At 41.9% G+C, this 26902-nt stretch overlaps 1 protein-coding gene across 2 annotated transcripts; it reads left to right on the plus strand.

Annotated features, from left to right (window-relative positions):
- Positions 1–674: 674 nt before the first annotated feature.
- LOC108242714 (myosin-9) lies at positions 675–26830 on the plus strand. Of its 2 annotated transcripts, XM_017427719.3 has the most exons (43): positions 675–821; positions 5525–5715; positions 5823–5963; positions 6046–6202; positions 6401–6428; positions 7357–7450; positions 7880–7900; positions 9487–9579; positions 9943–10006; positions 10145–10243; positions 11687–11830; positions 12051–12146; positions 12250–12326; positions 12446–12640; positions 14390–14563; positions 14720–14893; positions 15078–15192; positions 15326–15516; positions 15630–15751; positions 15840–15909; positions 15995–16155; positions 16278–16386; positions 17074–17205; positions 17316–17522; positions 17621–17758; positions 17873–17996; positions 18117–18288; positions 19178–19390; positions 19495–19639; positions 19723–19929; positions 20023–20127; positions 20433–20585; positions 20672–20920; positions 21268–21480; positions 21647–21859; positions 21946–22107; positions 23025–23153; positions 23552–23640; positions 23815–23938; positions 24125–24333; positions 25559–25667; positions 25771–25943; positions 26043–26830. In XM_017427719.3, exons 2-43 carry the CDS (start codon positions 5530–5532, stop codon positions 26140–26142), a joined length of 5877 nt encoding a protein of 1958 aa, XP_017283208.1. In that variant the 5' UTR covers positions 675–821; positions 5525–5529; the 3' UTR covers positions 26143–26830. The 2 variants fall into 2 exon arrangements, with proteins under 2 accessions (XP_017283208.1, XP_024864230.1); XM_025008462.2 differs by lacking the exon at positions 7880–7900.
- Positions 26831–26902: the final 72 nt, after the last annotated feature.

Raw genomic sequence — 26902 nt, forward strand, 5'->3', positions numbered from 1 at the left:
TTTTTGAACATTTCATTAAGATTTGTCCAGTGGTTCATGAGATATTTTGCTAACAGACAGTGTTGACTCCAACATGTTAATGGTAAAATTTCAAACAAAGTTTCGGAGTAATCTCTTAGAACTCAGAGTATGTGTTGGGGCTCAGTCTCAGCTACTACCAAACCCAGTTTTAGCTCCATATCTGTAAAACCGACTGAGTTACAGATATTTTTGTGTTTTTAAGGTTAGTTGGCTGTGGCGGCCATATTGAATCAGGTTGACTCCAAAGGTTAATCAGTTATATATGTAGATCCAATGATTATTTTCTGAAAGTTTCATTAAGATTCGTCCAGGGGTTCATGAGATATTTTGCTAACAAAGCCACACACGCGCAGACGTGGTCAAAAACACTATCACTCCTTCGGCAGCGGGCGATAATGAGCTCCTCGTAGCTTCACAGATCACCCGCGCGCTGCTGCTTCTTAGAATATTTATGAAACGAACCTAAACGCTCATGTGAAACATTTAAAAAAGGGGAACCCGAGAACACAGCGCCGACATCGTTTGTTCCTGTTAGAAGCGCTGCTGCTTTTTACGTGCAGCTCCTGAACGCAACACGTGAGTCGGCCCGCAGAGAGGGCGTGGCCTCGAGCTCACCTGCGAAAAGATAAAAGTGAGCGGCCGAGAGGCACGCGCCGTCCATCCTGAGACAAGCCTCCCTCCGAGCAGCTGGACGGTGTCTCGGCCTGGGGTTTTTGTTTTTTGTCCTTTTTTTGGAGTCCAGTCGGGTCGAACACGGACTGAGGAGGAGCTCACCTGCGGTGCCTGCTGCTGAAAACCAGGTGAGGCTCAGCGGCGATGCTCTGCAGGTAGAAGAAGCCGACGGGAGCGGTGGCGAAATGCAGGTCGTTTGAGTTCGCCCTCTGCTCAGGTGTTCCCATCAGAGGAAAACTGAGCCGCTTGGCGGACACCGAACACCTGACAAACAAAGTCAGAACCAGTTCTCCCCCTCCTGCTTGTCCTGCAGAGTCGGTCCCGTGAAGGCAACAACTTCAGCTCAGCCCAGTTCAGTCCAGCTGTTTCCTTCACTTCAAAGGAAAATGGGTAAAACTAGAAACTTTCTGAAAAAATAAGCTTGAAGGGTCTTAATGCAGCTGAAGTCAAACATCAACTTGATGCTATCTAAGCAGAAGCAGAAGTACATTTTGATGTATAAGTAGTGTAGAAAGACCCAAAAGAAATGTTGAAGCTGCAGCCAGTGGCTCATTATGGCCTCCATGGTAACCACACACCTGTCTGCCACTCCCTGATTGCAAACCTGACACAGGCAGACTGAAAATTAAACCTCAGACAAACAGCCGCTGCTGGAAACTACAAGCCCTGCCTTTTTTTAAAGAGTCTCAAACTGTGACAGCAGGACACTCTGATAGTCCCACATGTGAGGTTGTCTGTTTGTCCAGCGTCTCCATGTGAGACATGTCTCATGTTTAAGAAGATCCCTCGCTTCCTGGTTTGCAGGGAGACTTGCAGGGGCTGCATTGGTCAAAAGTTAGGGCTGTGTGCCATTAACTGTTGAACATTTTGCAGAAAGAAAATGTCCCAAAAAACTGTAAAACCTAGACTGTCTGTGACCCGTTTAAACTTTAAATGATGTTTCTGCTCTGACTGAGCGCCACAGACAACTGTTTGCCCAAATCCCAGTGTTGTCTGAGGGGAACTTTTTTATTTTTCGCTGTTCTTGACTGAACTGTATAATTTGCACTTTTTCTCTTAAAGCTGTCACTTGAAGAAAAAAAAAACCAAAACGTTTTTGACAAAAACCATCATGGTAACGATGCCTCCTAACAAGCAGCTCGTGTGGCCGTTTGCTCCTGATGAGCTTCACCTCAGCCCTAAAACGAGCGCTGCACACGCCCAGCTGCTGAATTTCTCCCTTCAGGCTACATCTTCAACACTCTGTTTAATAGCAGCGATAACAGCCTGCCATTAGTCTGGACTTATCGGGACCAACCACAGCCATGTTCAATTCTTGTCCTCATGGGTCCCGTGTGTTCTTTAGATGGTCTTTCTGCTCTAAAACACCCGATTCAAAGGCTGAGTTCTCTCTTTAGCGTGTCCTCCAAGCTCTGCAGGAGCCTGTCGATCATTTAAATCAGGTGTGCAGAATCATCTAAAACTTGCAGGACGGCGGCCCTCAGGGGCCAGGATTGGGACACCGCTCAACAGGTTCAGACAAACCTTTTATTTATTTATTTTTTTTCGCCAAAGGAGACAGAAATCCTGTTTTGACAAGGCTCCAGTAAATGGAATTAAAACGTAAAGATGCATTTTGTCAGCTGGGGCGAGTTTCTGAGACACAACTTGTAGAAAACGATGTCAGTCGTCTTCTGCTGCTGCAAACGATGCGTCCCGATGGGTCATCTGCTCGGTCTAAACGAGTCATTTCAGAACTCCTGCAGCCTCTGATCCAGTCCCTCTGCTGAAACTGTGGAGCTCATCAGCCAGGCTGCAGGTGGCAGGGCTCGTGTGTGTGTGGTAAAAGCCTGGATAATGAGCGGATTGACAGGCAGACAGTAGTGATGCTGCTGAAAATGCGTCGAAGAACAAAAGGATTTAAATTTGGGATCCGAACCCACAAGTGGAGCGTGCACACAAATCTTTAACTCCTTCTGAAGAGTGAAGCGTTTGCTCAACTTCCTGCTGAAGTTGGTGTCTTTTAACAGCAAAACCACAAACACCTCCATGTCACAAGCACTGTGACTGAGGTTTTAGTTTACAGAGGTTTGTTTTTTTCTCCTCAGACTCTAACCGAAGCAGTTCTTCTCTGGTCTGCGGGACTCTGCAGGATGTCAGTCCTCTCTCTGATCTTTTGGGTCTGAGCTCTTAATGAACTTAAGAGCGGCTCAGATGACACCTTGTGCTCTGATCTCTTCATCCCTCTTTCTATAAGCGTGTACACACACGGTCTCTTTCTGCACACAGGCACTCTTTCATCATCCATCGGTTTGAGGAAGCAGCTTCTTGGAGTAAGTTTAGGGTGCTGATTATTCTGACATGCATGTCCGCCAGCTGATCCGGCCAATATTTTAGTCTTTCCTCCCAGCTCCTTCTAGTTGCTGAGAAAGGCAGAAACTAGATTATTTTTATTTCCTTCAGTGCATCTCATTTTTCCCTAATGCAGATTGCATCACTTTTTTTTTTTCTTTTTTTTTTAGTTCTCTTGCAGGGTGCGGTCCAGATATGACATTTGTCTGCCCAGACTTGCTTTAACATTCCTTCCTCACTCCCCCCCTCTTCCTCTCTAAAGCATCACTCTCTCAGAGCCTGAGCAACATGCTGCGAACACGGAGCAGAACGTCTATTTATTGACCCTGGAAGCTGCGGAAGTGAAGGGAGGGGGTCGAGGTGATGAGCAGGAGTTGGGGAAATTGTGGAATTCTGCGTAACAAGATGAAGGAATTTCATTAAGAAGAGAAGTGAAGGGCCGTCAGATGAGTTATAGGACTCTTATGTAGGTTGGCTGACTTTAAAAACCCAACTAATTTGTGAATTTTTCTGTTTGATTGCGAGCTCCGTCACGTCTGTGAACAAGGAGCCAACAGCGACATAATGATACAGTGAGGAACCTGAAACAGCTGTGTGGAGGACGTGCCCAAACCTGCTCTTTGCCTCCTGAAGTGTTTGCAGTTTGGTGCGAGCGTACGCCTCGGCTCAGACTGTACGCAGAGAAGCCAAACGTGATTACACAAACTCAACACTTCCAAAATGATTAATGGTGTCAGCCGGCAGGAATAACGGATTCCTGTCGGAGCGACACAAAGACTCCTCAGCTGTTGGGCTCTGTAGTGAAAGATGTCAGTCTCCCGTTGTCGTTGCAGGTTTTCTTCTTACAATCTAATGCAGGGGTCTCCAACCCTGGTCCTGGAGAGCAAAGAGCCACCATCCTGCATGTTTTCCTTGTTTCTCTGCTCCAACACACCTGATTTGAATCAATTGGTGATTAACAGGCTTCTGCAGAACATGAAGAGGTGATTTAACCTCTGAATCAGGTGTGTTGGAGCAGGGAAACAAGGAAAACATGCAGGATGGTGGCTCTCGAGGACCAGGATTGGAGACCCCTGATCTAATGCACAAGAAGACCTCTGATGGTCAACCCTACAACCTCCATGAAGGCCACACAGGCCTCTTTAGTAATGAGTTTTGTACTTTTAGAGGAACGTCCTGCTTCTCTCCCTGTAAGAGACAGCAGGAAGATGCCCCCCCCCACACAACCACCACCACTATCTAAACACCTGATGTTTAAAGGGATATTTCAACTGTTTTTGAAATGAATGGTTCTCTGAATAACCCTCACTTTGAAGAAGTGGAGTTCAAATCTGGCAGGACTGATGAGCTAATGGCTAGTCCAGGTGTAGTCAAGACCAAAGTAGATCTCTGCCATTAGAAAACTGCTCCGATTAGCAGATTTTGTGCATAAAATTAATTTTTTTACATCTCTTCAGTTTTGCCAGATTTTTCTTTTTTGGCAGAAATATTGACCCATGCTACATCTAGCTGGTACTGCTCTTTGTGCGAATAACCACAGAATTCCTGTAAGCTAGGTAATATGAAAGTGACGGCATAAATTTACTACAGAGCTTCTGAAGTTACTGTTTTAACAGTGAGGTGCCCTGCCCTTTAACTTTTCACAGGAATTTTGATTTAATCTCGTGTGACGTATTGGTTTTTAATAATGGGTTAATTATTGCACAATTTCTGTCATTTTTACTGGTTATGGTAATGTGGTTGTCATCCCATCGTCTTGTATGAACTTGACAATAAATCCTGTTTTGTATTAAATCCAAGTCTAACAGTAGTCCTGATTGGCCTCTGATCAACTTTAAATCTACTTCCTGGTTTTTTGTCTGAGCAGGAATGTTTTTGTTTCAGACCCTTATGACCCAGCTGCTCAGCGTTCAGGAGTTTAATACCAGAAACTCAGATTGCAGATTTGGAGCAGCTTGAATAAACCAAGAATCTGCAGGAATCAGGCTGCACATTTCTGCCAAGTTCAGAAAATCAACTTTAAGTCACTTTTAGTCGGTGTGCTCAACACAAATGAATTAATTCTTTTTTTTTAAAAAAGTTCTTTTTGGGACCTTCTTTAAAATCAAATATTTTAAATTGAGGTTGAAAGATATTAGAATAAAAATTCTTCAATTCCAGAATTTCTTGACTCAAGCTTTAGGTAAAAAGTGGAGATTTTATTTTTAAACACGTGAGATGAAGTTCTGTTAATCTAAAACTTTCACCTTTTATTTGGTTGGAATTAAATGTTGAAGTTTGGAGGTGGATGCTTAAAACACAGAAATTAAACTCCCCATCAAACATTCGGAATGCATACCTCTGTAATAAATATTTTAACTTTTTGTTTTGGAGGAAGGTGCTATTTAAATCTGCTTCACAACTGGATAAAAGAAATAAAAAATGTTTGAAAAGTCATAGCAGTTAGGAAAAAAGATGGATGTCACTGTTTGTTTGAACACCTCTCCTGCCGTTTCCTCAGCCACCATGACGGACGCAGACAAGTATCTGTACGGGGACCGCAGCGCGGTCAACAACCCTTTGGCTCAGGCTGACTGGTCCTCCAAGAAGCTGGTGTGGGTCCCCAGTGAAAAGATGGGCTTCGAGTCCGGCTCCCTCAAAGAGGAGAAAGGAGAAGAGTGCGTGGTGGAGCTGACGGACTCGGGCAAGAAGGTGATGGTCGAGACTTTCCTCTGATGGACTAATGTTCAGATTATTAGAAATGATCACAGTTTTCTGCAGCAGCCATTGAACCGTCGTCTCAATGCTTTAAATTTCAGGTGAAAGTGCACAAAGATGACATCCAGAAAATGAATCCACCAAAGTTCAGCAAGGTGGAGGACATGGCGGAGCTCACCTGCCTGAACGAAGCCTCCGTTCTGCACAACCTCAAAGAGCGATACTACTCTGGACTCATATACGTGAGTCTTATCGCCCGTCTTCATGAATGAATACCGAACGTCTCTCCCTCCTGCCCTTTTAACCCTGACTGTTCTGACTCAGACGTACTCGGGTCTCTTCTGCGTGGTGATCAACCCGTACAAGAACCTGCCCATCTACAGCGAGGACATCGTCAACATGTACAAGGGCAAGAAGAGACACGAGATGCCCCCCCACATCTACGCCATCACAGACACGGCCTACAGGAGCATGATGCAGGGTACGTTTGAAGGGGAAACATTTGACAACGAAAAGGCTGGAGGTTTTCTGTAAGCGGACTAAACTGCTGCATCCTGTACACACGTGCATGTTTACAGCTTTAAAACAAACTGCAGATTTAAACGGTCGTGCACACATTTCTGCTCACTGAGCTTCACTCGAGCTGATTGTTTTACTTGAACCTCTTTTCCTCTAACAGATCGAGAGGATCAGTCCATCCTCTGCACGTAAGTTTTCTTTGTTTCTTGAACAATTATACCTTAAGTGATGTATTTTCAGTCAGTTTATGCAGCTACTTGAGGAATGCAATGTATTGGTTGTAAGTTAAACTTGAAACACTATTTTAAAGGGTTTTTAAAGTTGACCTGTATGAATAACTCGGGACAGCACTATAAACTCAACTGCTGCAGATAAAATATAAAACTGTTTGTTCAGACATGGTGGGAAAAATTGAAGCAAGTTGCAAACTTAAAGGGATGTTCCAGACATTTCGAAGTAGTCTGCAAAACCGTTATGAACGGTTAACATCTTCCCTGTTGCAGATGGCTCTCTGAAAGAGCTCAGTTTGGAGAAATGGTTCAGATCCAACAAGCGGGCAGCTGGTCTGAACTCAGTGGATCGCTTCAGACATTTCAGAGATTTGTGCAAATGTTATGTCATAGATCTTAACACCACCATCAATTTCCCATTCGAAGAAATGTCTCTTCTTGCAGGAAGTGCCCGAGGGTGTGCCAGAAGTCCTATAGCTAGCTGCTGCTGCACTTAAAAATAAGCAGACTTCCATGTAAATAAGAGTGTGTGTGTGAAGTATGAAACGGTGTTTGCATGAACTGCTATGAAATTTGAGCTTGGAGTTGGTTTATTACAGCAGCGATCAGATTGTGTTCAGAGTAGTGGGTAACTTACCTAAGCTCTTCTCCAAACTGAGCTTGATCACAGCGCTGTCTACAAGGGGTAAGATATTAACTATTCATTGTCCCACCAGTAGTTGAAGTGTTCACGCTACCTGCCAAGTTAACTCACTTCATCAAAAGTTGTTTTTGCAGCTAAAATAACATTTGGATTTTGAAGTTTTGTGGTCTTGTGCTATATTCTGTTTGATTGTAACTGGCTCTGCTTGGTTCGCATTTATTTTTATTTTGTTTATTCCTGCAGTGGGGAGTCAGGAGCGGGCAAAACTGAAAATACAAAGAAAGTCATTCAGTATCTTGCACACGTTGCTTCAGCTTTCAAGTCTAAAAAAGATCAGGTCAGTGAAATGCAACAAAAAACTGCTGTTTGTTTCCTGTCCTATCAGTTGGATAGACCATCTCAGCTCTACTCCTGTCCTTATTTTACATCCTTCAGTAGATTTCCACTTGAGTCTGAATCAGTGGTTGTGTATTTTAACGAGCTGTGTGGCGACTGAGAATTCCTGTTTCAGGTCCAGACGTGCCTCGCTCTCCCCCATGGCGACTAAAAGTGAAGAAAAATGTGTGTTTGTGTGTGACAGTGTACATGTACATACCTGTGCTACCGCTCCTCTGTAGGTTGTTTTACAAGACTTAACATGAAGTTTTATTAATCGTTTTGTCCTGACTCATCAGTTGACAGTGTTTTCTTTGCTGTGATGTAGTCATTGTGCTGAATTTAGTATCAAACGGGTTTGAAATTATTTTTTTTTTTACCTCTTCTCCAGGGCAGCAACACGTTGTCACATGTGAGTTAATCTCCGATTCAATAAGTGTCCGTACTAACAGTAATATTGTCTTTGTCTCGGTGCTGTAAAAAAAACAAACACTGGTGTCTTTTCAAACGGACTTAATTTCTGAAGAGTGAAATGATGTGGCTCATGTCTTTAGGAATATCAAGCTGCAGCCAGCAGGTCATCCCTTTTTTTGGGGGGGAGCTCAGAAAATGGAGAAACCTCAATTTTATTCAAACAAAACTATTAAGCTTCTTTCAAAACTCGTCATTTAAACCTAAACAAAAAAACAATTTAAACTGAGGCGACTCATAAATTCCTTTAAAACCGCTGCCTTGGTTATTTTTCCTGACACACCTCTGCCTTTTTATTTGAAGCCTCAAATGTCAAATGTAAGGCCTGCAGGTCAGATTTGGGCCATGCTATCATTTGATCTGGGTCATAAGAGATTTTAAGTGGATCAAAACTGGCCCACCAAATCTGTGACAAATCCAGTCTCTGTAGCCTTTTATTTAGCTTAAAACTGGAGCAGACCTTAAATGCAATTAGCCAACTTTAAAGTTAAGAAAATGGAAGTTTATTTTTTTAACTCTGTATTTTGAGAGCGTGGAAATGAATGTCCAAATGGGACAGATTGAGTTCAACATGACTTCTTTCTGCATTAAAGCAGGAGTTTGCTTAAATGTATATAAAAATGTTAAATTTTCTTCTTATTCAAAGAACATTGTTGGAAACTGTTCAGATTGTTGAGGGATTTTTAGCTGATTTGTTTATTTGTAAAAATAAAAATGCATTGCTAGAAAAGAAGCAAATGGGGAAACTTGAATGCAAAAATAGGAAATGAATGTTAAGGGTTGTTTTGTTCTTTTTAAAGCTATTCTAAAATGTGTTTTAAAGAAAAAAAAAAAAAATTGGGTTATGGAAGAATTATTTCTGCATGAATAATTTGACATGTGGCATCAAAAACAAACTCAGGACCATTTCTCTTATTAGACTGATTCTAAATTAAGACTGACCTTTGACTTTGACAGAGCTCTGTATTTTAGCCCCCAGTGTAACAGAGCTCAATCCTCTTACCTAAAGCCCAGGTTTTCCTGCACAGTTAAGTCTGCACGCTGATCAACGTTTCCTTGTCTTGCACGCTGACTCAGCAGAACCTTCATCAGAGGCTGACTGATGGTTTAACCAAAGGTTTCCCACTCCACTCAGCTGCTGTTTGTCCAGTCTGTCTTCTGTCTGTATTGTTGCTAATGTTTGCATTTCCTTTGAGCATTGTTTAACCTGGCTGTGTTTTTGCCTTTTGCGGTCTCTTGCTTGTGCCTGCATGGACCTTTCATGGTTTGGAGCTTGAGCGGGCTTGCTGCTCAGCGGGAATGTGCTGTATGTTGGAATCTGCAGGATTTTGCTTGTGTGTGCATGCACTCAATTGGGCAACAATACACCCCCTTGGGTTATTCTTCAGAAAGTGCAGAAGTATTTGCTCAATTTGTTTTGTTTTTTGTTTTTTTTTACCAATGAAAGCTGTGCAGCGTAGCACAGATATAGGTTATGCTTGAGTTGTGATCCAGCTCGATGCAGACTGATCCTCTCGTCTTCATCAGGGGGAGCTGGAGAAGCAGCTGCTGCAAGCAAACCCCATCCTGGAGGCTTTCGGGAACGCAAAGACCGTCAAGAACGACAACTCCTCCAGATTTGTAAGAATGACTCAAGACGGCTCCATCAGAGTTTAGTGCTGTAGTCTCAGCTGTATGGAGTGAGGTCAGAGGATGTGATGGTAAAACTCAAATAAGCAGAAGTTGAGGGAGTATGACAAGTAGCATACATGAGCCTCAAACACTAGACTTTCCACTTCCTCTTAACACAACTGATCTTTAGCAACCTGTTTTTTAAAGTCTGATCTTTATGCCTCACATTGAAACATGCACATTTATTCAGTCGATCTGTACTGGAGACGGATATGACATAAAGTTAAGCTTCATCTGAGTAATTCTCCATAAAGCTGAAAGGCACGTGTAAAGCTGCTTCTTTAAACTATCAACATTTATTTTGTCTTTAAGGGTAAATTCATCAGGATCAACTTTGACGTCAACGGATACATTGTTGGAGCAAACATTGAAACTTGTATCCTTTTCACATAAACCAATTCTACGTTTCATTTCCTTGTGCAGCACAAAACCCCAGACTCGCACTGCGAGGGTGCACTTAAAACAAACAATTTTTTTGCCAATTGAATGAAATAGTTCTTTACTGAAAGCTCAGATCTGCTGGAGAAGTCTCGAGCCATCAGACAGGCTAAAGAGGAGAGGAGTTTCCACGTCTTCTACTACATGCTAACAGGAGCGGGAGACAAGATGCGCTGTGAGCACAAACCCTTTTATTTCAACATGGATGCAATGAACAGGAAGTTGCAAAACACTGTTGGCTAAATGTGTGTACAGCTGAGAAGCCTCTTACTAAAGAACGCATTCAGACATCAGAAGAAAATTCAGCGGATTAAAATACTTTGATTAAATTAGTTTTTCTCAGCTCGGTCAGTGCACTGGTGATGGTTTCACCAGAGGCCTCGGCTGGAGGAAGACAGACTAGGAGGGGAAAATAAACTTGTAGTTAAAATCAGGAACTTGTAACTGTGAACTTCTATCACTGTAGTGGCCTCCAAACACAGATATATCCTGCTTGTTTAATAACTAAAGCAGGTTATTAAGAGCAGCACAAATGAGTGTAGAATTTGTAAAGAAGCAGAACATAACTGCTTTAAAGGCACGCTTTGGTTGTCCCTGCAGTCATGACAGACTTCAGTAAAATACTGCGCATAAATTATACTCAACAAATTTTGCATTATTTTTTTTAAATGTGTTTGAGTAAAAGCTGGCACAAAAAACATTACACAATAAAATGATGCCTCTATTACTTTGAGCACATTTTGTAACCAAAGGCTAATTTGCTAATTTCCTTGGTTGAACTTTATAAAAGTGAATTCTCTAAAACTCAGTCCAAATGTACAAATTGGACATTTTACTCTCATACACACCACAAATGTATGTATTCAATGAATGAAGTGGGGGGGTGGGTGCATGAGAAGTTATAGCTGCAGAAGCTTGTATACATCGTGTTTAGACTTGTTTTTGTTTCACCTGAGAGTTTTTACCTCTTAAATCAGTTAACAGCTTTATTGTTGGCGATCTGTTCAGGTATAAGGAGCAAAAAACAGAAGAGCTGTGTTGTACGAATAAAATGCTGCTCTTGGATCTCCTCCTGCTGGATTTTAAAATGATTTTACCAACTCCTTCTGGAAATTAACCACTGAGATATTTAGGTCAAAAACTTCAAAAAGGTTGCCACTGTCAAAGCTTTAAAAATTATGTCTCCTGTATTTTAGTTTGACAGTTTGTTGGCTTTTGTGCTAAATTTTCTGAGCTTGTTTGTCTGAAACAAATTGCTTTGCTCCAAACAGACGATAAGGAAAGTGACAGAATTGCAACATGCAGTTACAACTGGTCAGCTTTAACGGGTTGACAAATCACAAAACAAAAGCAGTAAAGCTTGAAGTTAATGGGTTTTATACATGTTCCTTAATGAGCCTCAAATTCAAAACGAAAATTGACATGCCCAAATATTTGGACTTATCAAAACTGTTCATGGGTGTTAACTTGGCACTTTGTCTCCTTGGAAAATCTTAAAAGTTTTTATTACCAAAACAAGTCTTACTCCAGGCCCCAAATCTCTCCAACTACACCAAAATAAAAGAATGAGTTAATCAAAGTTTTGTTTTTTGCTGCCTCTTTTCCCTTCCCAATCCAGCTGATTTGTGTCTGGAGGACTACAGCAAGTACCGTTTCTTGTCCAACGGACATGTGACCATCCCTGGACAGCAGGACAAAGAGATGTTCACTGAAACCATGGAGGCCTTTAGGATCATGAGCATCCCAGAGGAAGAAATAATTGGTACTTTTTAAAAAATATATATTTTTGACTTTCTTTTAAAGTTGCAGCAACACACAGCCAAAAGTTCCTGATTACTGCGGGGTTCCACAGTAAAGGAGCAAGTTAATAAGCTAATTTAATTTCTTAAATCAATGTTTTTGTGTGTTTAGTAGTAAGAGAGACATCTGACGTAATGAATTGCTGTGAAACATGTTTTTCTGGCTGGTTGTTTCTTCCTCAGGGCTGCTGAAGGTCGTCTCTGCTGTGCTGCAGTTGGGCAACATGACCTTCAAGAAGGAGCGCAACTCTGACCAGGCGTCCATGCCTGACGACACCGGTATGCACACGAACAGACACCACCAGGCATTTCCTCCGGTTTGTCTCACACCTTGCTCTGAAACGTTTCATTTCATCCTGTAATGCGATTGTTTCACTCACAGCTGCTCAGAAAGTGTGTCACCTGCTTAGTATCAACGTGATGGACTTCACACGAGCCATCCTGACCCCCAGAATCAAGGTGTGCGCAGCGAAAGAACCTGACGTTTCCTGTCTGTTGTTCAGCTACATAACAAGACTCATTTGGTGGATTCCCTCACATCTGTGACTTCAGTTTGACATCTTTGCATTTTGTCCCAGGTTGGCAGGGACTATGTTCAGAAGGCGCAGACCCAGGAGCAGGCAGAGTTTGCTGTTGAGGCTCTGGCCAAAGCTTCTTATGAAAGGATGTTTCGCTGGCTGGTTTTGAGGATCAACAAGGCCCTGGATAAAACAAAGAGGCAGGGAGCTTCTTTCATTGGAATCCTAGATATTGCTGGATTTGAGATCTTTGAGGTAAGCTGTTCTGTACTTATTGTTTCTGCACATAAACACTCCTAAGTGTTGCATAGCGTGAAGGCAAAGTAAAACCATTTTTAGATATTTTGTTGCATTAACAAACTGATGTAGAATATTTAATAATCAAGGTTGGTGATTGAAAGTCTAGAAAAGACTGTGAAAGAATACTTCCCAACCCCAGTGTTGATGACATGATCCCCAATTTGGATGGTACTGAGGAGATGCTCAGAAATATTTGTGCAGTTCTTTAATTTTTTGAAACTGACCAGCTCACCATGGCCACACCAAAGGCCTTGTTTGCTTTTGCAGACAAATGGTTCCTGTTTCTAAGATGTTGAAATCTGCAAATTCATTGTTGCATTTCATTTCAAATAGTCAATGAAACAATTTGTCCATAAAACTGTATTTGCCACAAAAAAGTAAAGACTCTTAAATGGTTTGCACTTGTATAGCGCTTTATCTAGTCCAAGGACCCCAAAACGCTTCTCACTACAATCATTCATTCACCCATTTATTCACACATTCACCCACTGATGGTGGTAAGCTACATCGTAGCCACAGCCGCCCTGGGGTGGGCTGACAGAGGTGAGGCTGCCATCACACCGGTGCCACCGAGCCCTCTGACGTAAGGATGTGAAAGGTTTGACAGCATTGGATTCACTCATTTAGCAACTTTAAAATAATACTTCTGATCTTTTTTTGAAGACTATTTGTGTAAATGTCACAAAGAACTGATTTGACCTTTTTGGAGACTGCTTTATGAGCAACCTCAGTTTGGAGAAATGATTTGGGCTAATGTTGGTTCAAACGCAGCCCAGACCAAGTGGACTGCTGCTGTCCTAAAATGGCTTCACTTTCAAGTTGTGCATATTTTATAAACCTTTACATTGCCATCAATTTCACGTTACTCAATTATTTACTTAGACATCTGTGGTTATTAAGTGTAAATGGTGGCAGCAGTGCAGTTTTAACCTTTTCAGTTCAGCCTGCTTCACTTCCTGTGGAAACCCATTTCTGCCAGAATAACTAATTTGAACTTTGGTTTAAACAACTGCAAAGATTTCAAAGCTGTTCATGCAAATTTTGTTTTATACACAGTCTGCTTTAGCTGTTCCCTCATCAGTCCTGACAACATCAGCTCTTTCTCCAAACTGAACACAGAACCTTACTTTAAAAGATCCGAACTATTGCTTTAGCAGATTTTCCTTTAAAGCACTTTTGACTCAAAGTTTGTAAAAGTTTTATTCTGTTGAGAAAGCTTTAATTTCTGTTGTTTTAAATAAATAAAATTGTAATGCATCAGCTTAGTGCAGTGAGGGTTGTGTAATGCATGATTAAGTCAATATTCAAATAAAACTTGATTGTTTCATAATAGTCAAAGATTAAAGTGGGTGTTTCAATGTTTCTTTTCAAGCCTTTAAAGGAAGGCTGCCAGAGCCAGGACTATTACTATGACTTTTTATTTTACAGAAACAGTCAAATGTTGTCCTCAACTTGTTCCACTCAGTAAAATGAAACAAGAGTAACTTTAACCAGGCAGCAGCTTGTGCCTCCATGTTTGAAGTTTTAAATTTCTCTGAGCTGTCTGAAGCCAGCAATCTGTGCACAATTAAATTCATAATTTCTTTGGTTGCTTGGTCTGATTTTTAAAAAAGCTAGATGTGTATTAAAATGTGCTGCTTTTTTAAGTTACCCAAGCTTTTTAGGAAGTGTTAATTCAGCAAAATATTTCTTTCTCTCCTGCAGTTGAACTCCTTTGAGCAGCTGTGCATCAACTACACCAACGAGAAGCTGCAGCAGCTCTTCAACCACACCATGTTCATCCTGGAGCAGGAGGAGTACCAGAGGGAGGGCATCGAGTGGAGCTTCATCGACTTCGGCCTCGACCTGCAGCCCTGCATCGACCTCATCGAGAAACCTGTACGGTGTTTGTTTCTTCTTCCTCAGGACTCAGTGACTCGGCATTGTTTTTTACATTTATTTTCCTGCAGCAAGCATTTGTTCAATCTAAATTGAATCCTGAAACTGCACACAGCCAGGATTCATCTGACACGTCCTGGTGTTGTTTCACTGCAGGCCGGTCCTCCGGGCATCCTGGCTCTGCTGGACGAAGAGTGCTGGTTCCCCAAAGCCACAGACAAGACCTTTGTGGAGAAACTGGAACAGGAGCAGGGGAGTCACCCCAAGTTCTTGAAACCCAAGAAACTCAAGGATGATTCAGATTTCTGTGTTATTCACTATGCAGGAAAGGTCAGATGATAACTTTACATTTTATAAATCCTCGTGTATGATTTGATACAAGCTTTTCTAATTTGACATTAATTATTTTACTCTTTTTGAGTAAAATGTTTTGTTTCCACCATTTTTGCTATTGTAGTACATTTTAAAGGATGAGATGTTTTCTTCTTCCCTTTGAATGTCTTTTCTGATGCAGGTGGACTACAAGGCAGACAGCTGGTTGATGAAAAACATGGACCCCCTAAATGAGTCTGTGGTCACTTTGCTCAGCCAGTCCACAGACAAGTTCACTGCTGACCTGTGGAGAGACAGTAAGTGGTGGGATGTCATACTGTTGTGTATGTTTAAAACAAAAGCAATGTAAGAACATGTTAAGCTACATTTGAGGCTGACTTTAAAACATGGCTGCCATGTATTTTCTGACATTTCCTCTTGTTTCCACAGTGAACCATATTGTCGGCCTGGATAAGGTGGCAGGAATGTCTGACTCGTCCCAGGGAATGTTCAAAACCCGTAAAGGCATGTTCCGCACTGTTGGGCAGCTGTACAAGGAGCAGCTGGGGAACCTCATGACCACGCTGAGGAACACCAACCCGAACTTTGTTCGTTGCATCATCCCCAACCACGAGAAGAAGGTGCACAGCAGCAGCCAGATGTTGCAGAAACTGACTCATGAGTGTAATGAAGTGAGAGTAGATCCATAGAGCATTAACAAAACTTTAATTGTGGTCTTTGTTGCCTCAATCAGGCTGGTAAACTAGACCCTCACCTGGTCCTGGACCAGCTGAGGTGTAACGGGGTCTTGGAGGGGATCCGTATCTGCAGACAAGGTTTCCCCAACCGCATCGTCTTCCAGGAGTTCAGACAGAGGTGACGAACAGTAGAATTATAAAATGTTTGCCATGATGTTTACATATTTGGTGTAAAGAATCAGTAATTTTTTGTACATGTGTCTCAGATATGAAATCCTCACTCCAAATGCCATCCCAAAAGGATTTATGGACGGGAAGCAAGCCTGTGTGCTCATGGTAAGAATAATATTAGTCTACAAGTCTGCAGTTCATGAAGAGGAGAAACCTCCTGTCTGCTCATGTTCCACATTTCTTCTGACAGATTAAAGCTCTGGAGCTCGAGCCAGATATGTACCGTGTTGGTCAGAGTAAAGTGTTCTTCAGGGCTGGAGTCCTGGCTCACCTGGAGGAGGAGAGAGACGTGAAGATCACTGATGTGATCATCAGCTTCCAGGCCTTGTGCAGAGGATATGTAGCCCGCAAGTAAGAAGTTCACTGCTGCCAATACTGCTCCTTTCTGCAGGTTTTCTTTGCTAGTCTGCTGATCCTGAATCGGTGTAATGTTAAGGAAATCTTTGTTTGATTTGTTTATTTTTGTAACTCAGAGCCTTTGCTAAGAGACAGCAGCAGCTGATCGCCATGAAAGTCATCCAGCGAAACTGTGCAGCTTACCTGAAACTGAGGAACTGGCAGTGGTGGAGACTGTTCACCAAGGTGAGACGACCAAAAACCGTGAAAGTTGGTCACAGTTCAGCTAATGTTAAACTAATCCACATTTGTATCCCTCTGTTGGGTAATGATCTGAGCTGAAACGGCTTAAACTGATCAGCTTTCTGGGACAGTTTTTAGATTGGCTTTAAACTTGTTCAACATTCAAATAAAACTCTGTGAACCATGTATCCTGTTTATCACCTGTTTAGGGACAAGTGATAAACATTTAAAACAATTCTGTACTTTACAAAACTATTGATCAGACTTGAAGAAGCTATTTGTACATGAAAGCTAAATACGCTGAAGGACTTGGTAGATGGAGCTTTTGAACCTAAAATTTGTTTGACCTGTTTGGAGAAGAAGCTGCATTTTAACTCGGGGTAGAAATGTTGCTTCTTTCCTGTTTAAACTTCGCTTCCTATCAAACTTGTTACAGGCAACCTCTTGTAATTAGTTTTTAATTTTCTGAACACAATGTTGGTCAGTAAACAAACTGAAAACAATAAATGATGATTAATGTTTTTATCCACAACTGGAGTCATTATCAGTATAAAGGTATAAAAAAAATTCAATTTACTGAGATGAAATTTTTATGAAGGTGGAAGTCAAGAAAATCATAATCGATTTTGTTTTGTTTTGGGTGCCATTTTTAATCTTCAATTAAGTCATTTGTTTGTTGTTTTAATCTAGGTGAAACCTCTGCTGCAAGTGACTCGGCAGGAGGAGGATTTAATCGCTAAGGAAGAAGAGCTGCTGTTGGTAAAGGAGAAACAAATCCAGGTTGAAGAGCAACTTAAAGAATATGAAGCAAAGCAGAAACAGGTAGGAGCCTCTCTGTGGACTGAGCTTCAACTTTGATCGCTATTTTATGAAAACATTTTTTTTTTAAAGTTCATGAAACTTCAGTTGTATTTCTGACTCTGCTCTCTCAGCTGAATCAAGAGAAGTTGGCCCTCCAAGAGCAGCTCCAGGCAGAGACGGAGCTGTGTGCCGAGGCTGAGGAGATGAGGGCTCGTCTCGCCACGAGGAAGCAGGAACTAGAGGAGATCCTGCATGACCTGGAGTCTCGCCTGGAGGAGGAGGAGGAGAGGTACACTCAGATGCAAACGGAGAAAAAGAAGATGCAGCAGAACATCACGGTTGGTCAAATCTGGAAGGACTTGCGTAAAATTTGTTGGTAAATATTTAACTTTTTGTTTCAATGTGTTAACCTCAAATGTGAATTGTTTTTGTCCAGGATCTGGAGCAGCAGCTGGATGAGGAGGAAGCAGCCAGACAGAAGCTGCAGATAGAGAAGGTCACCACGGATGCAAAGCTGAAGTCACTAGAGGAGAACATATTGGTGCTGGATGACCAGAACGGCAAGCTCAACAAGGTCTCATTTTAGACCAGAACTTGGCAGCTTAAAATGAAAAGCATTTAAAAAATAAAAATGAAAAAATTCAAGCATACCTACTGCATGAATAAAATTGTTGAATGGTGATTTTAGGAGAAGAAACTGCTGGAGGAGCGTCTCTCTGAGTTCACCACCAATTTGGCCGAGGAAGAAGAGAAGTCCAAAAGCCTGCAGAAGCTCAAGAATAAACATGAAACTATGATAGCAGATTTAGAGGGCAAGTGTCTAAAACTGTTTCTGTATTTTTAAATTTATTTTCTCTTAAACACCTGTTACAAATTCAGGTGTTTTTCAGTTCTTAAATAAAATAATAATACTTTGATGTGAACACTTGCAGACCGTCTGAGAAAGGAAGAGAAGATGCGTCAGGAGTTGGAGAAGAACCGTCGTAAACTTGAGGGAGACTCGACAGATCTTCACGATCAGATTTCAGACCTGCAGGCCCAGATTGAGGATCTCAAAGCTCAGCTGGCAAAGAAAGAGGAGGAGCTGCTTGCTGCACTGGCCAGGTCAGAGCAACGTTCACTGTTTTTAATGCAATAACGCTACATTTATTTGTGGGGAAAAGGGATCGAATTGCAACCTATTTTCACCCTGATGCTTTAAATTACACGTGCCAAACTCTAGGCCCATGGGCCACATTCAGACCATGTCACAGTTATATTTGTTCCATGAAATTACATGACGTAACTGGGCCAGAGTTGCACAGGACACAAACCATGAACACAAGTCTAGCCAACAAGCAGTCTTACCTGAAGAGAAACCTGTCAACGGTACTGTTCAGCTGCGTTTGCTCCTCTCATCCATGTGCAAATTGAGTTTTTAGGTTGTCAAAAAAATGGGTGTTAAACAAACTCCATTAATACTGAAAAAAAATCTTTTGATATTGTACACATTATCACTATCCACTGGTGCAACATGAGTATTTAATTTTTTTTTAAAATTCCTGCTTATCAAGTGGATGAAGACTTGTAAATAAAGTCTTTAAAGTTTTACAGTTGAGGCCTTTAAGCTACAATGAATATTTTAAGGTGAACATGGCCAAACCAAAGGTGGACTGAAAACATGAGGTCACACTTAAAACCCTGTGCACATTATTCTGGATATTTAAACAAACTTAAAAAAAAAAATCAGCATGTTTACAAGTTTGTAGAGGGAAATGGGTATTTAAAATAAATAAAAATAATCTGTCTCCATAGTGGGGTTTTATCTTTTGGTGTATCCATGTGAACAAGGGATACTTTGTGCCCTACAAACCAAAATATTTTATTTTATTAACTTTGTTCGTCTGTCTCTTTTTATTCTGATCCTGCTGCCAATGGATGGATGAGTGCATCTAGAGTAGACGTATATCAAACCCATTTCCAGAATAACTACACCTTATTGCCTTCACCCCAGGATCGAAGAGGAGGCGGCAGCAAAGAACACGGCCCAGAAGAAGATTAGGGAGCTGGAGGCCCAGATGTCTGAGCTCCAGGAGGACTTGGAGCTGGAGAGGAGTTCACGTGGCAAGGCGGAGAAAAACCGCAGGGACCTGGCAGAGGAGCTGGAGGCCCTGAAGACTGAGCTGGAGGACACGTTGGACTCCACTGCAGCACAGCAGGAGCTCAGGTAATAGTCATCAGTGAAGTCTAATCCTCACTGTCAACATGATGGCAGGGAAATCCATGACGTGTCAGACAGGTGATGTCCGTCTGGTTTTTCTGTCCATCCAGGGCCAAACGGGAGACAGAAGTGAGTCAGCTAAGGAAGACTCTGGAGGACGAGGCCAAAGCTCACGAGCAGCAGGTGGCCGACATGAGACAGAAACACAATCAGGCATTCGAGGAGCTCAACGAGCAGCTGGAGCAGGCCAAAAGGGTAACAAATTCTGCACACTCAGAAGAACGCCAGCATCAAACATCCACAGAAACACTGACGTGCATCATGTGCCCCTCCTGCAGAACAAGGTGTCTGTGGAGAAAGCCAAGCAGGCTCTGGAGAGTGAGTGGAATGAGCTGCAGATCGAGCTGAAGAGTCTGACACAAAGCAAAGGAGATTCTGAACACCGGCGCAAGAAGGCCGAAGCGCAGGTTCAGGAGCTGCAGGTTAAGTTTGCAGAAAGTGAGCGAAAGAATCAGGAGGTCACTGAGAAGATAAGCAAGCTGCAGGTATGACTGGAGCGTTCACACGGGCGCAGGACAGTTTGTGAAGGAAAACGTAATTAGACTTTAGCTACAGTTGATGTTTTTTCATCCAACTAGACGGAGCTGGAGAATGTGAACAGCCTCCTGAGTCAAGCTGAGGGTAAAAATATCAAATCCAGCAAAGACCTGTCTACTGTGGAGTCTCAGTTACAGGATACACAGGTAAAAACACTATTAGGATCAGAAATTTGAGTAATCTTTTTAAATTAATCTGAAATTAGGCTTAAAAAAAGTTAATATGCTCGATCTTCTCAAAACTCAAATTTGAACTCTGTTAGCAAACAAATGTGTGAACCTCAGATTTGCCTTTTTTAATAGTCACAATTTAGAGATTTTCTTTAATAACTAAATGCTTTAACAACAACCTTTTTCTTTTACATACTCACGGCATGGCATCTGATGATGGAAATGCCAAAACGGTGCATGTCTGCTTTTCTCACATGCCGTTTTCATTTGCCGAACTCCAGGAGCTGCTCCAAGAAGAAACTCGTCAGAAGCTGTCACTGTCCACCCGTCTGAAGCAGCTGGAGGAGGAGCAGAACAACCTGCGGGAGATGCTGGAGGAAGAGGAGGAGAGCAAGAAGAATGTGGAGAAGCAAGTTTCCACTCTGCAGGCTCAGGTCTGTACAAAGCATTCAGAACTGGTCATCTTTAACTTACTATAAACTCAGCTGACTCATTCGCTTTCATTCTCTCCTCTCTCCAGCTGGCGGAGATGAAGAAGAAGGTGGACCAGGAGGCCTCGTGTCTGGAGGGGGCAGAGGAGGGCCGCAAGAAGGCGCAGCGGGAGGTGGACAACCTAATGCTGCAGCTGGAGGAGAAGACTGCAGCCTACGACAAGCTGGACAAGACAAAAACCCGTCTGCAGCAGGAGCTGGATGACCTCCTGGTGGATCAGCACAACCTGAGGCAGGCCGTGTCCAACCTGGAGCGCAAGCAGAAGAAGTTTGATCAGGTAAGAACTTGTTCAAAACTTTTACCAACTAAAATTTTTCTTGCTCAGTTAAATTTTTCTTTTAATTTATCCAAACAAGTCTGATTGTGCTTGAAGATGCAGCAATAAAATTGTTGCCAAAACATACAGGTGACATAAAAACTAAACCATAGAAAAAGGATTTTTATTCAAATGTTGCAAGAACAAACCTGCTTGGTTATGAAAAATGAAATGTAAAGGGAGGTGGAGGGGGAATAAAAAAATATTTTTAAGGTTATTTAGAGGGGAAAAACATGTTCATAGAAGTTCAATGTGTGTATATTGTCTTGTGGGAATTTGAATCCATCCTGATCCTCTTTGGTCCTCAGATGTTGGCAGAGGAGAAAGCCATTTCCACTCAGTTTGCTGAGGAGCGAGACAAGGCTGAGGCTGAAGCCAGGGAGAAGGAAACGCGAGCGCTCACTCTGACCCGTGAGCTGGAGACCCTGACGGCTCTGAAGGACGACTTGGACCGGGCCAATAAACTGCTCAAAGCTGAGATGGAGGACCTGGTCTCCTCTAAGGATGATGTCGGCAAGAGTGTAAGCAGACACGGACAGCCATTGATGGGAGCTGTAGATGAGGCTTTTGGAAATGCTGTTAATCTGCTTTAAAATGTCAACACCAGACTCAAACATCCTTTTTTGCTGTTGTTGTTAGCAAAAGCTGGAACTGAAGCAAGTCTAAATAAATGTGAACTGACTGCAGGTTCATGAGCTGGAGAAGTCAAAGCGTGCCATGGAGCAGCAGCTGGAGGAGATGAAGCTCCAGCTGGAGGAGCTGGAGGACGAGCTGCAGCTCACAGAAGATGCCAAACTGCGCCTGGAGGTCAACTTGCAGGCCATGAAGGCCCAGTTCGACCGAGACCTGCAGGCCAGAGATGAGCAGGGAGAGGAGAGGAGGAAGCAGCTTGTTAAACAGGTGGGATGGCAAACATAATTCTAACAATTTGCTTTAAAACCGTTAAATTTTCACATAAATGGAAAATTGTGAGTTCTTTTTTTCAGGTGCATGAGATGGAAATTGAACTGGAAGATGAACGCAGACAGCGCTCTCAGGCCCTCTCCTCCAAGAAGAAACTGGAGCTGGACCTTGCAGACCTCCAAGCACAGATTGATTTTGCAAACAAAGGACGTGACGATGCCCTGAAACAGCTGAAAAAACTCCAGGTAAATAAAGGCCTAGCATTCCTTAAAGGAATGGATACTGTCCACCATGACTTGAACTAATTTTTAAAACTGAAGTCATCTTATGGGAGTTTTATTAAAATCTGTCCATTAGTTCATGAGAAATTTTGCTGGCTGACTGTAGACATTAATAGAGCCATGTGTCCCCACCTTCTCTTATTGGGAACTGAAGCCAGGAGGATCTAGTTTACAGAAACTCCCATGTTGTACTTTTGGAAACCAGCATCTGAGCACCAAGTATGAGGCTTTAAGTCCTGCCTACTCCCTGCAGGCAGTCGTGGAGCATAACCTTTCTTTTATTCTTTTAAGCGTTAAGGTAGATGTATGCTTTGCTGGCAATGGCAATAAAACCATCCAACTACATTTAAAGTGAAACTCCATATGATGTGATAAAATACACATGCCCTCCATTAAAAACCTGAATGGTTACAGATCATGTTTCTGTCAGATATACAAACTGACCACAGGTGTTAACCCTCTGACCCAGATTTCTGGGGATGGAAAGGCTTGTTGATGTTTTAAGGCATGAAAATTACTAATGGCTTCCAAAGACATTGGGGAAAAATGAACATTTGATCATACAGCAGCAAGGTAAAAACTGAATTAAAAATTGACGCCCAGAAAAAAAATATTCAAGTGGAGTTTAACCAACAGCAATGTTTACATGGAGAGAAATGGACTTAAAATTTGTCCTTGAACAAGCCAATAAGGAAGGTTGGTCCTTTACCAGCTTTAACTTCTGGGTTCACGTCAGATCTATCAATATAAAGTTTTTGTGGCTGACGCACACTGGCAAAAATCCCACAATGAAAAGTTCTGTGAACCAAAAATGCACTGGATGATGATCAGATGTGACTTGCAGTGATCATCTAACATGGGTCCTGATGTCTGCCTTCTAGGCTCAAATGAAAGATCTGATGAGAGAGCTGGATGAGCTTCGTTTGTCCAGAGATGATGCCATCAACAGCGCCAAGGAGACTGAGAAGAAGGTCAAGACTTTGGAAGGAGACATCCTGCAAGTCCAGGAGGTAGGAGTCAGTGGAGACCAGCAGCTGAAGATGACTGATAATTAAACATGTTGATTTATAGCTTCAGATCACAACTATAAAGTTACATTTAAGTGATGTAAAATAAATCCTTACTTAACACAAATGTGCCATTTTCAAGGAGGAACAAATTGGAGGAAAACAATTTGGATGGTCGCATGCAAATAAAGCATCAAGTAAAACCCTACAAAAACTTTAGTTTAAACATGCACATATTATGACATCACACATGCAGAAACACATTGTTGAACCTGGTCCATAATGTATTCATCAGCTGTGAACACAAAACAAACTACCACATAGCTTACCTGAATCAGTTCAGTTTCTGCAGTATCGAGCTGAATCGTAATAAATATGTATTTTTTGTGGGGTTTTGTCAGGATCTGGCCACTTCAGAAAGACTGAAGAGACGGCTTCAGACCGAGAAAGATGAGCTCCAGGAAGAGGTCAACAGCAGTAACACCAAGAAGTATGAACCAAATAACAATTGTGTTATAACATGACTTGTATTCACTCACACTGTGAATTCATGCTGATATCAACAGAAAAATAAAAATACTAGAACATGAAGCACATTTTTATAGTACTAATTGTAACAAAAGTTAGTGTAAAATCCCATGTTCAACTTGTGGTGGTCTGTCAGTTCTCTGCTGACAGATGAGAAGAGGAAGCTGGAGGCTCGCATCACTCAGCTGGAGGAAGACCTGGAAGAAGAAAATGTCAACACTGAGATGACAAACGATCGTCTGAAGAGAATGACCCTGCAGGTAAGATTCCCAAGATATCTTGTTTTCTCGAACCATAGCTGCTGCTGATCTAATAATTTGAAGGAAAAAGTTGGTGACCTATCAGAAATGCATGCGTAAAAATACAGAAAGTTGAGAAGTGAAACTGCAGTGACTACCACTGAGGAGGGTTCCAATGAAGTGCTTTTATTGTGTGTTTGACATCAGACTGAGCAGCTGACCTCAGAGCTGTCTGCGGAGCGCAGCAATTCCCAGCAGCTGGAGGCCGCTCGTTCCCAGCTGGACCGCCAGAACAAAGAGCTGAAACTGAAGCAGCAGGAGCTTGAGGCCACCATCAGGTCGAAGTACAAGTCCACCATCACCACGCTGGAGGCCAAGATCGCCCAGCTGGAAGAGCAGCTCGACATAGAATCAAAGTGAGAAGCAGAAAATATACATTTTATATCACAGACTGATGTTACAACTGTTTCCTCCCATTAATCCAGTGTTCTGTGAAGACAAAGTACAAACAAATTTTTTTTGACAATTTTATAAATTTATTCAAAAGAAAAAATTGCAATGTCTGTAAATATAAAGACCCTTTTTAAATTATTTAATTTAAGCCCCATGGATTGGAAGATTTACCATCATTCTTCTCAAACTCTGTCTGGTTGGATGGGGGTGGCTGTAGGAACCATTCCCACAGATGTTCAATAGGGTTCCTGAGCTCAGCTCTGTGGAAAAGGTTTTCACTAGGATATATCTATATTTTGCTCCATTCAGCTTTGACTTGACCCTGACTGGTCTCCCAATAACTGCTACTGAAAAACAGCCCCACAGCATGATGCTGTCGCCTCCATGCTTCACTGTTGGGATGGTCTTGGGCCTCTTTGTCTAATTTAAATGTTTGTCTGGAGGAAACAAGTTCAGTCCTGGTTCTAGCTTCTGAGTGTTGTGCACAGAGGAGAGGCTTCCATCTGGCTACTTTGCCATAAAGCCCGGATCAGTGGAGACCTGAAGTTGTCCTTCTGGAACTTGATCCCATTTCAAAACAGGATGTGTGAAGCTCAGAGCGACCATCATGTTCTTGGTCACCCTTTTCTCTCGATGGATCACTGTAGCTGGGCCACCAGCTCTTGGGAGAGTTCTGGTTGTGTCAAACCTCCATTTGAAAATTATGGAGGCCACTGAGCTCAGAGGACCCTTCAGTGAAGCAGAAATATGTTTGTAGCCTTCCTCAGATTCATGCCTTGCATCAATCTATTCTTTGAGCTTTGCAGGCAGCTTCTTTGACCCCCATGGTTTGGTTTTTGCTCCGATACAAATAATCAGCTAGGAGGCCTTTTATAGAGAGATGTCTTTCCGAAACGTGTCCAACCAATTTAATTTGTTGAGATGTTTCTACACCTTGACTGGATTCAACATGTGGCAGAGATGAAGAGAAATGGAAAGCACCTTAGCTAAATTACAAGTGTTGTTGCAGAAGACTTGAATACTTTGACATTATTGGGTACTAATTTTAGATTGATGAGAAACCAAATGTAACATCAGGCAACAAAATAAAATGTAAAGAAAGCATCTGAATACTTTCTGAAGCCCCTAAATTTTGTCTCAACATTATAGTGCTTTCTTTGTAATTTGCCATTTCTTTTTTTATTCCAGAGAGCGTCAGCAGTCCTCCAGACTGGTCAGGCGAGCAGAGAAGAAGCTCAAGGAAACGTTGCTGCAGGTTGAGGACGAGAGGCGCAACTCTGATCAGTACAAAGATCAGGTGGGATACTTCACATTTCAGCTTCACATTGTTAAAAGATGATGAGCTTGTGGTTTTATCTGACGTCCGCCACATAAGTCCCAAATAAAACCTGTCTTTGCAGGTGGAGAAAACGAATAGCCGACTGCGCCAGATGAAACGTCAGCTTGAAGAGTCTGAGGAGGAGCTGACCAGAGCCAATATGTACCGCAGGAAGCTGCAGAGGGAGCTGGAGGATGCCACTGAGTCAGCAGATGCAATGAACCGTGAAGTAAGCACTCTGAGGAGCAAGCTCAGGTACAAAGAGCCACACTGAATATTCTACTTCAATGTAAAATGTAGACTAAGGTAGAAGTAAATCACTTTTTAAATAAATTAATCTTTTTAATATTTTAGACGTGGTGACTTGCCTACGGTGCGACATCTCATTGACCGCAGCGGCCTGGAGAGTGACGAGGATGGGGCTCCATCTCCTGACAAATCTGCAGCTGAGTGAATCAACGAGGAGAGCCAAGAGAAATATTTGATCACTGTCGGCATGAAAATATCATAAAATGTTAGCCTTAGGTTTTCATATCATTCAATTATAAGCCAAATAAATTTTCCTTTTCTTTTTTTTTTTTTTTTTTTAAACAAAGGCTTTACAAAACCTTGTCTTTCTCTAGTTTTTCTACATTTATCTTAAAACATTGTGCATGTAATGACTCATTACAATCTACAATATCTGAGCTTTTGGGCAGGGTTTTGCTTTAAAGGGGAAAAAAAAAAAAAAGCTTTTCCGCACATTTTCTAGGACTTTGGATGCAATTAAAATTTGCTTGAATTGGTTTAAAAAAAACAAAAAACAATACAACTCTCAGCTGTGTGTCACATGAAGTGTTAAAATGCCAATGCACACAGTCTGAGCATGTTCAGATCCTCCATGTGGTTATAGATTTTGGACTGGTGCAACTATCTGGTTATTTTCTTACTGGTGATGGGTCATCATGTAGTAGTTCACTTTGTTTCTGTATAACACACAGGGTTTCTATCACTGAATTAGTCTCCAAATTCAAAATGTGGCTTATTTTTGTACTTTGCCTTGTGTTATCAAACATGTAATGTCTATGATGCCAAGGTTGTTAGGCTAATCTACATTTTATGATATGCTTTAATGCAGTAAAATAAAAATCAAATTCATTTGATGCCCTTTTCTCGTGTGGTTCTTTGCTGCTTTAAAAAATGACTTTAATTCAACAAACTTGAGTATTGTTTTA

This window comes from Kryptolebias marmoratus, linkage group LG3 (genome assembly GCF_001649575.2).
Source record: "Kryptolebias marmoratus isolate JLee-2015 linkage group LG3, ASM164957v2, whole genome shotgun sequence".
NCBI classification, from domain to species: domain Eukaryota; kingdom Metazoa; phylum Chordata; class Actinopteri; order Cyprinodontiformes; family Rivulidae; genus Kryptolebias; species Kryptolebias marmoratus.

Excerpts from the sequence above, each read along its gene's own strand:
- LOC108242714 (XM_017427719.3), top strand. The coding sequence starts at position 5,530 with ATGACGGACGCAGACAAGTATCTGTACGGGGACCGCAGCGCGGTCAAC. Across the intron at positions 15,910-15,994 it reads AGCAAGCCTGTGTGCTCATG|ATTAAAGCTCTGGAGCTCGA; the intron begins GTAAGAATAATA and ends TTCTTCTGACAG. Across the intron at positions 17,759-17,872 it reads AGAACGGCAAGCTCAACAAG|GAGAAGAAACTGCTGGAGGA; the intron begins GTCTCATTTTAG and ends TGGTGATTTTAG.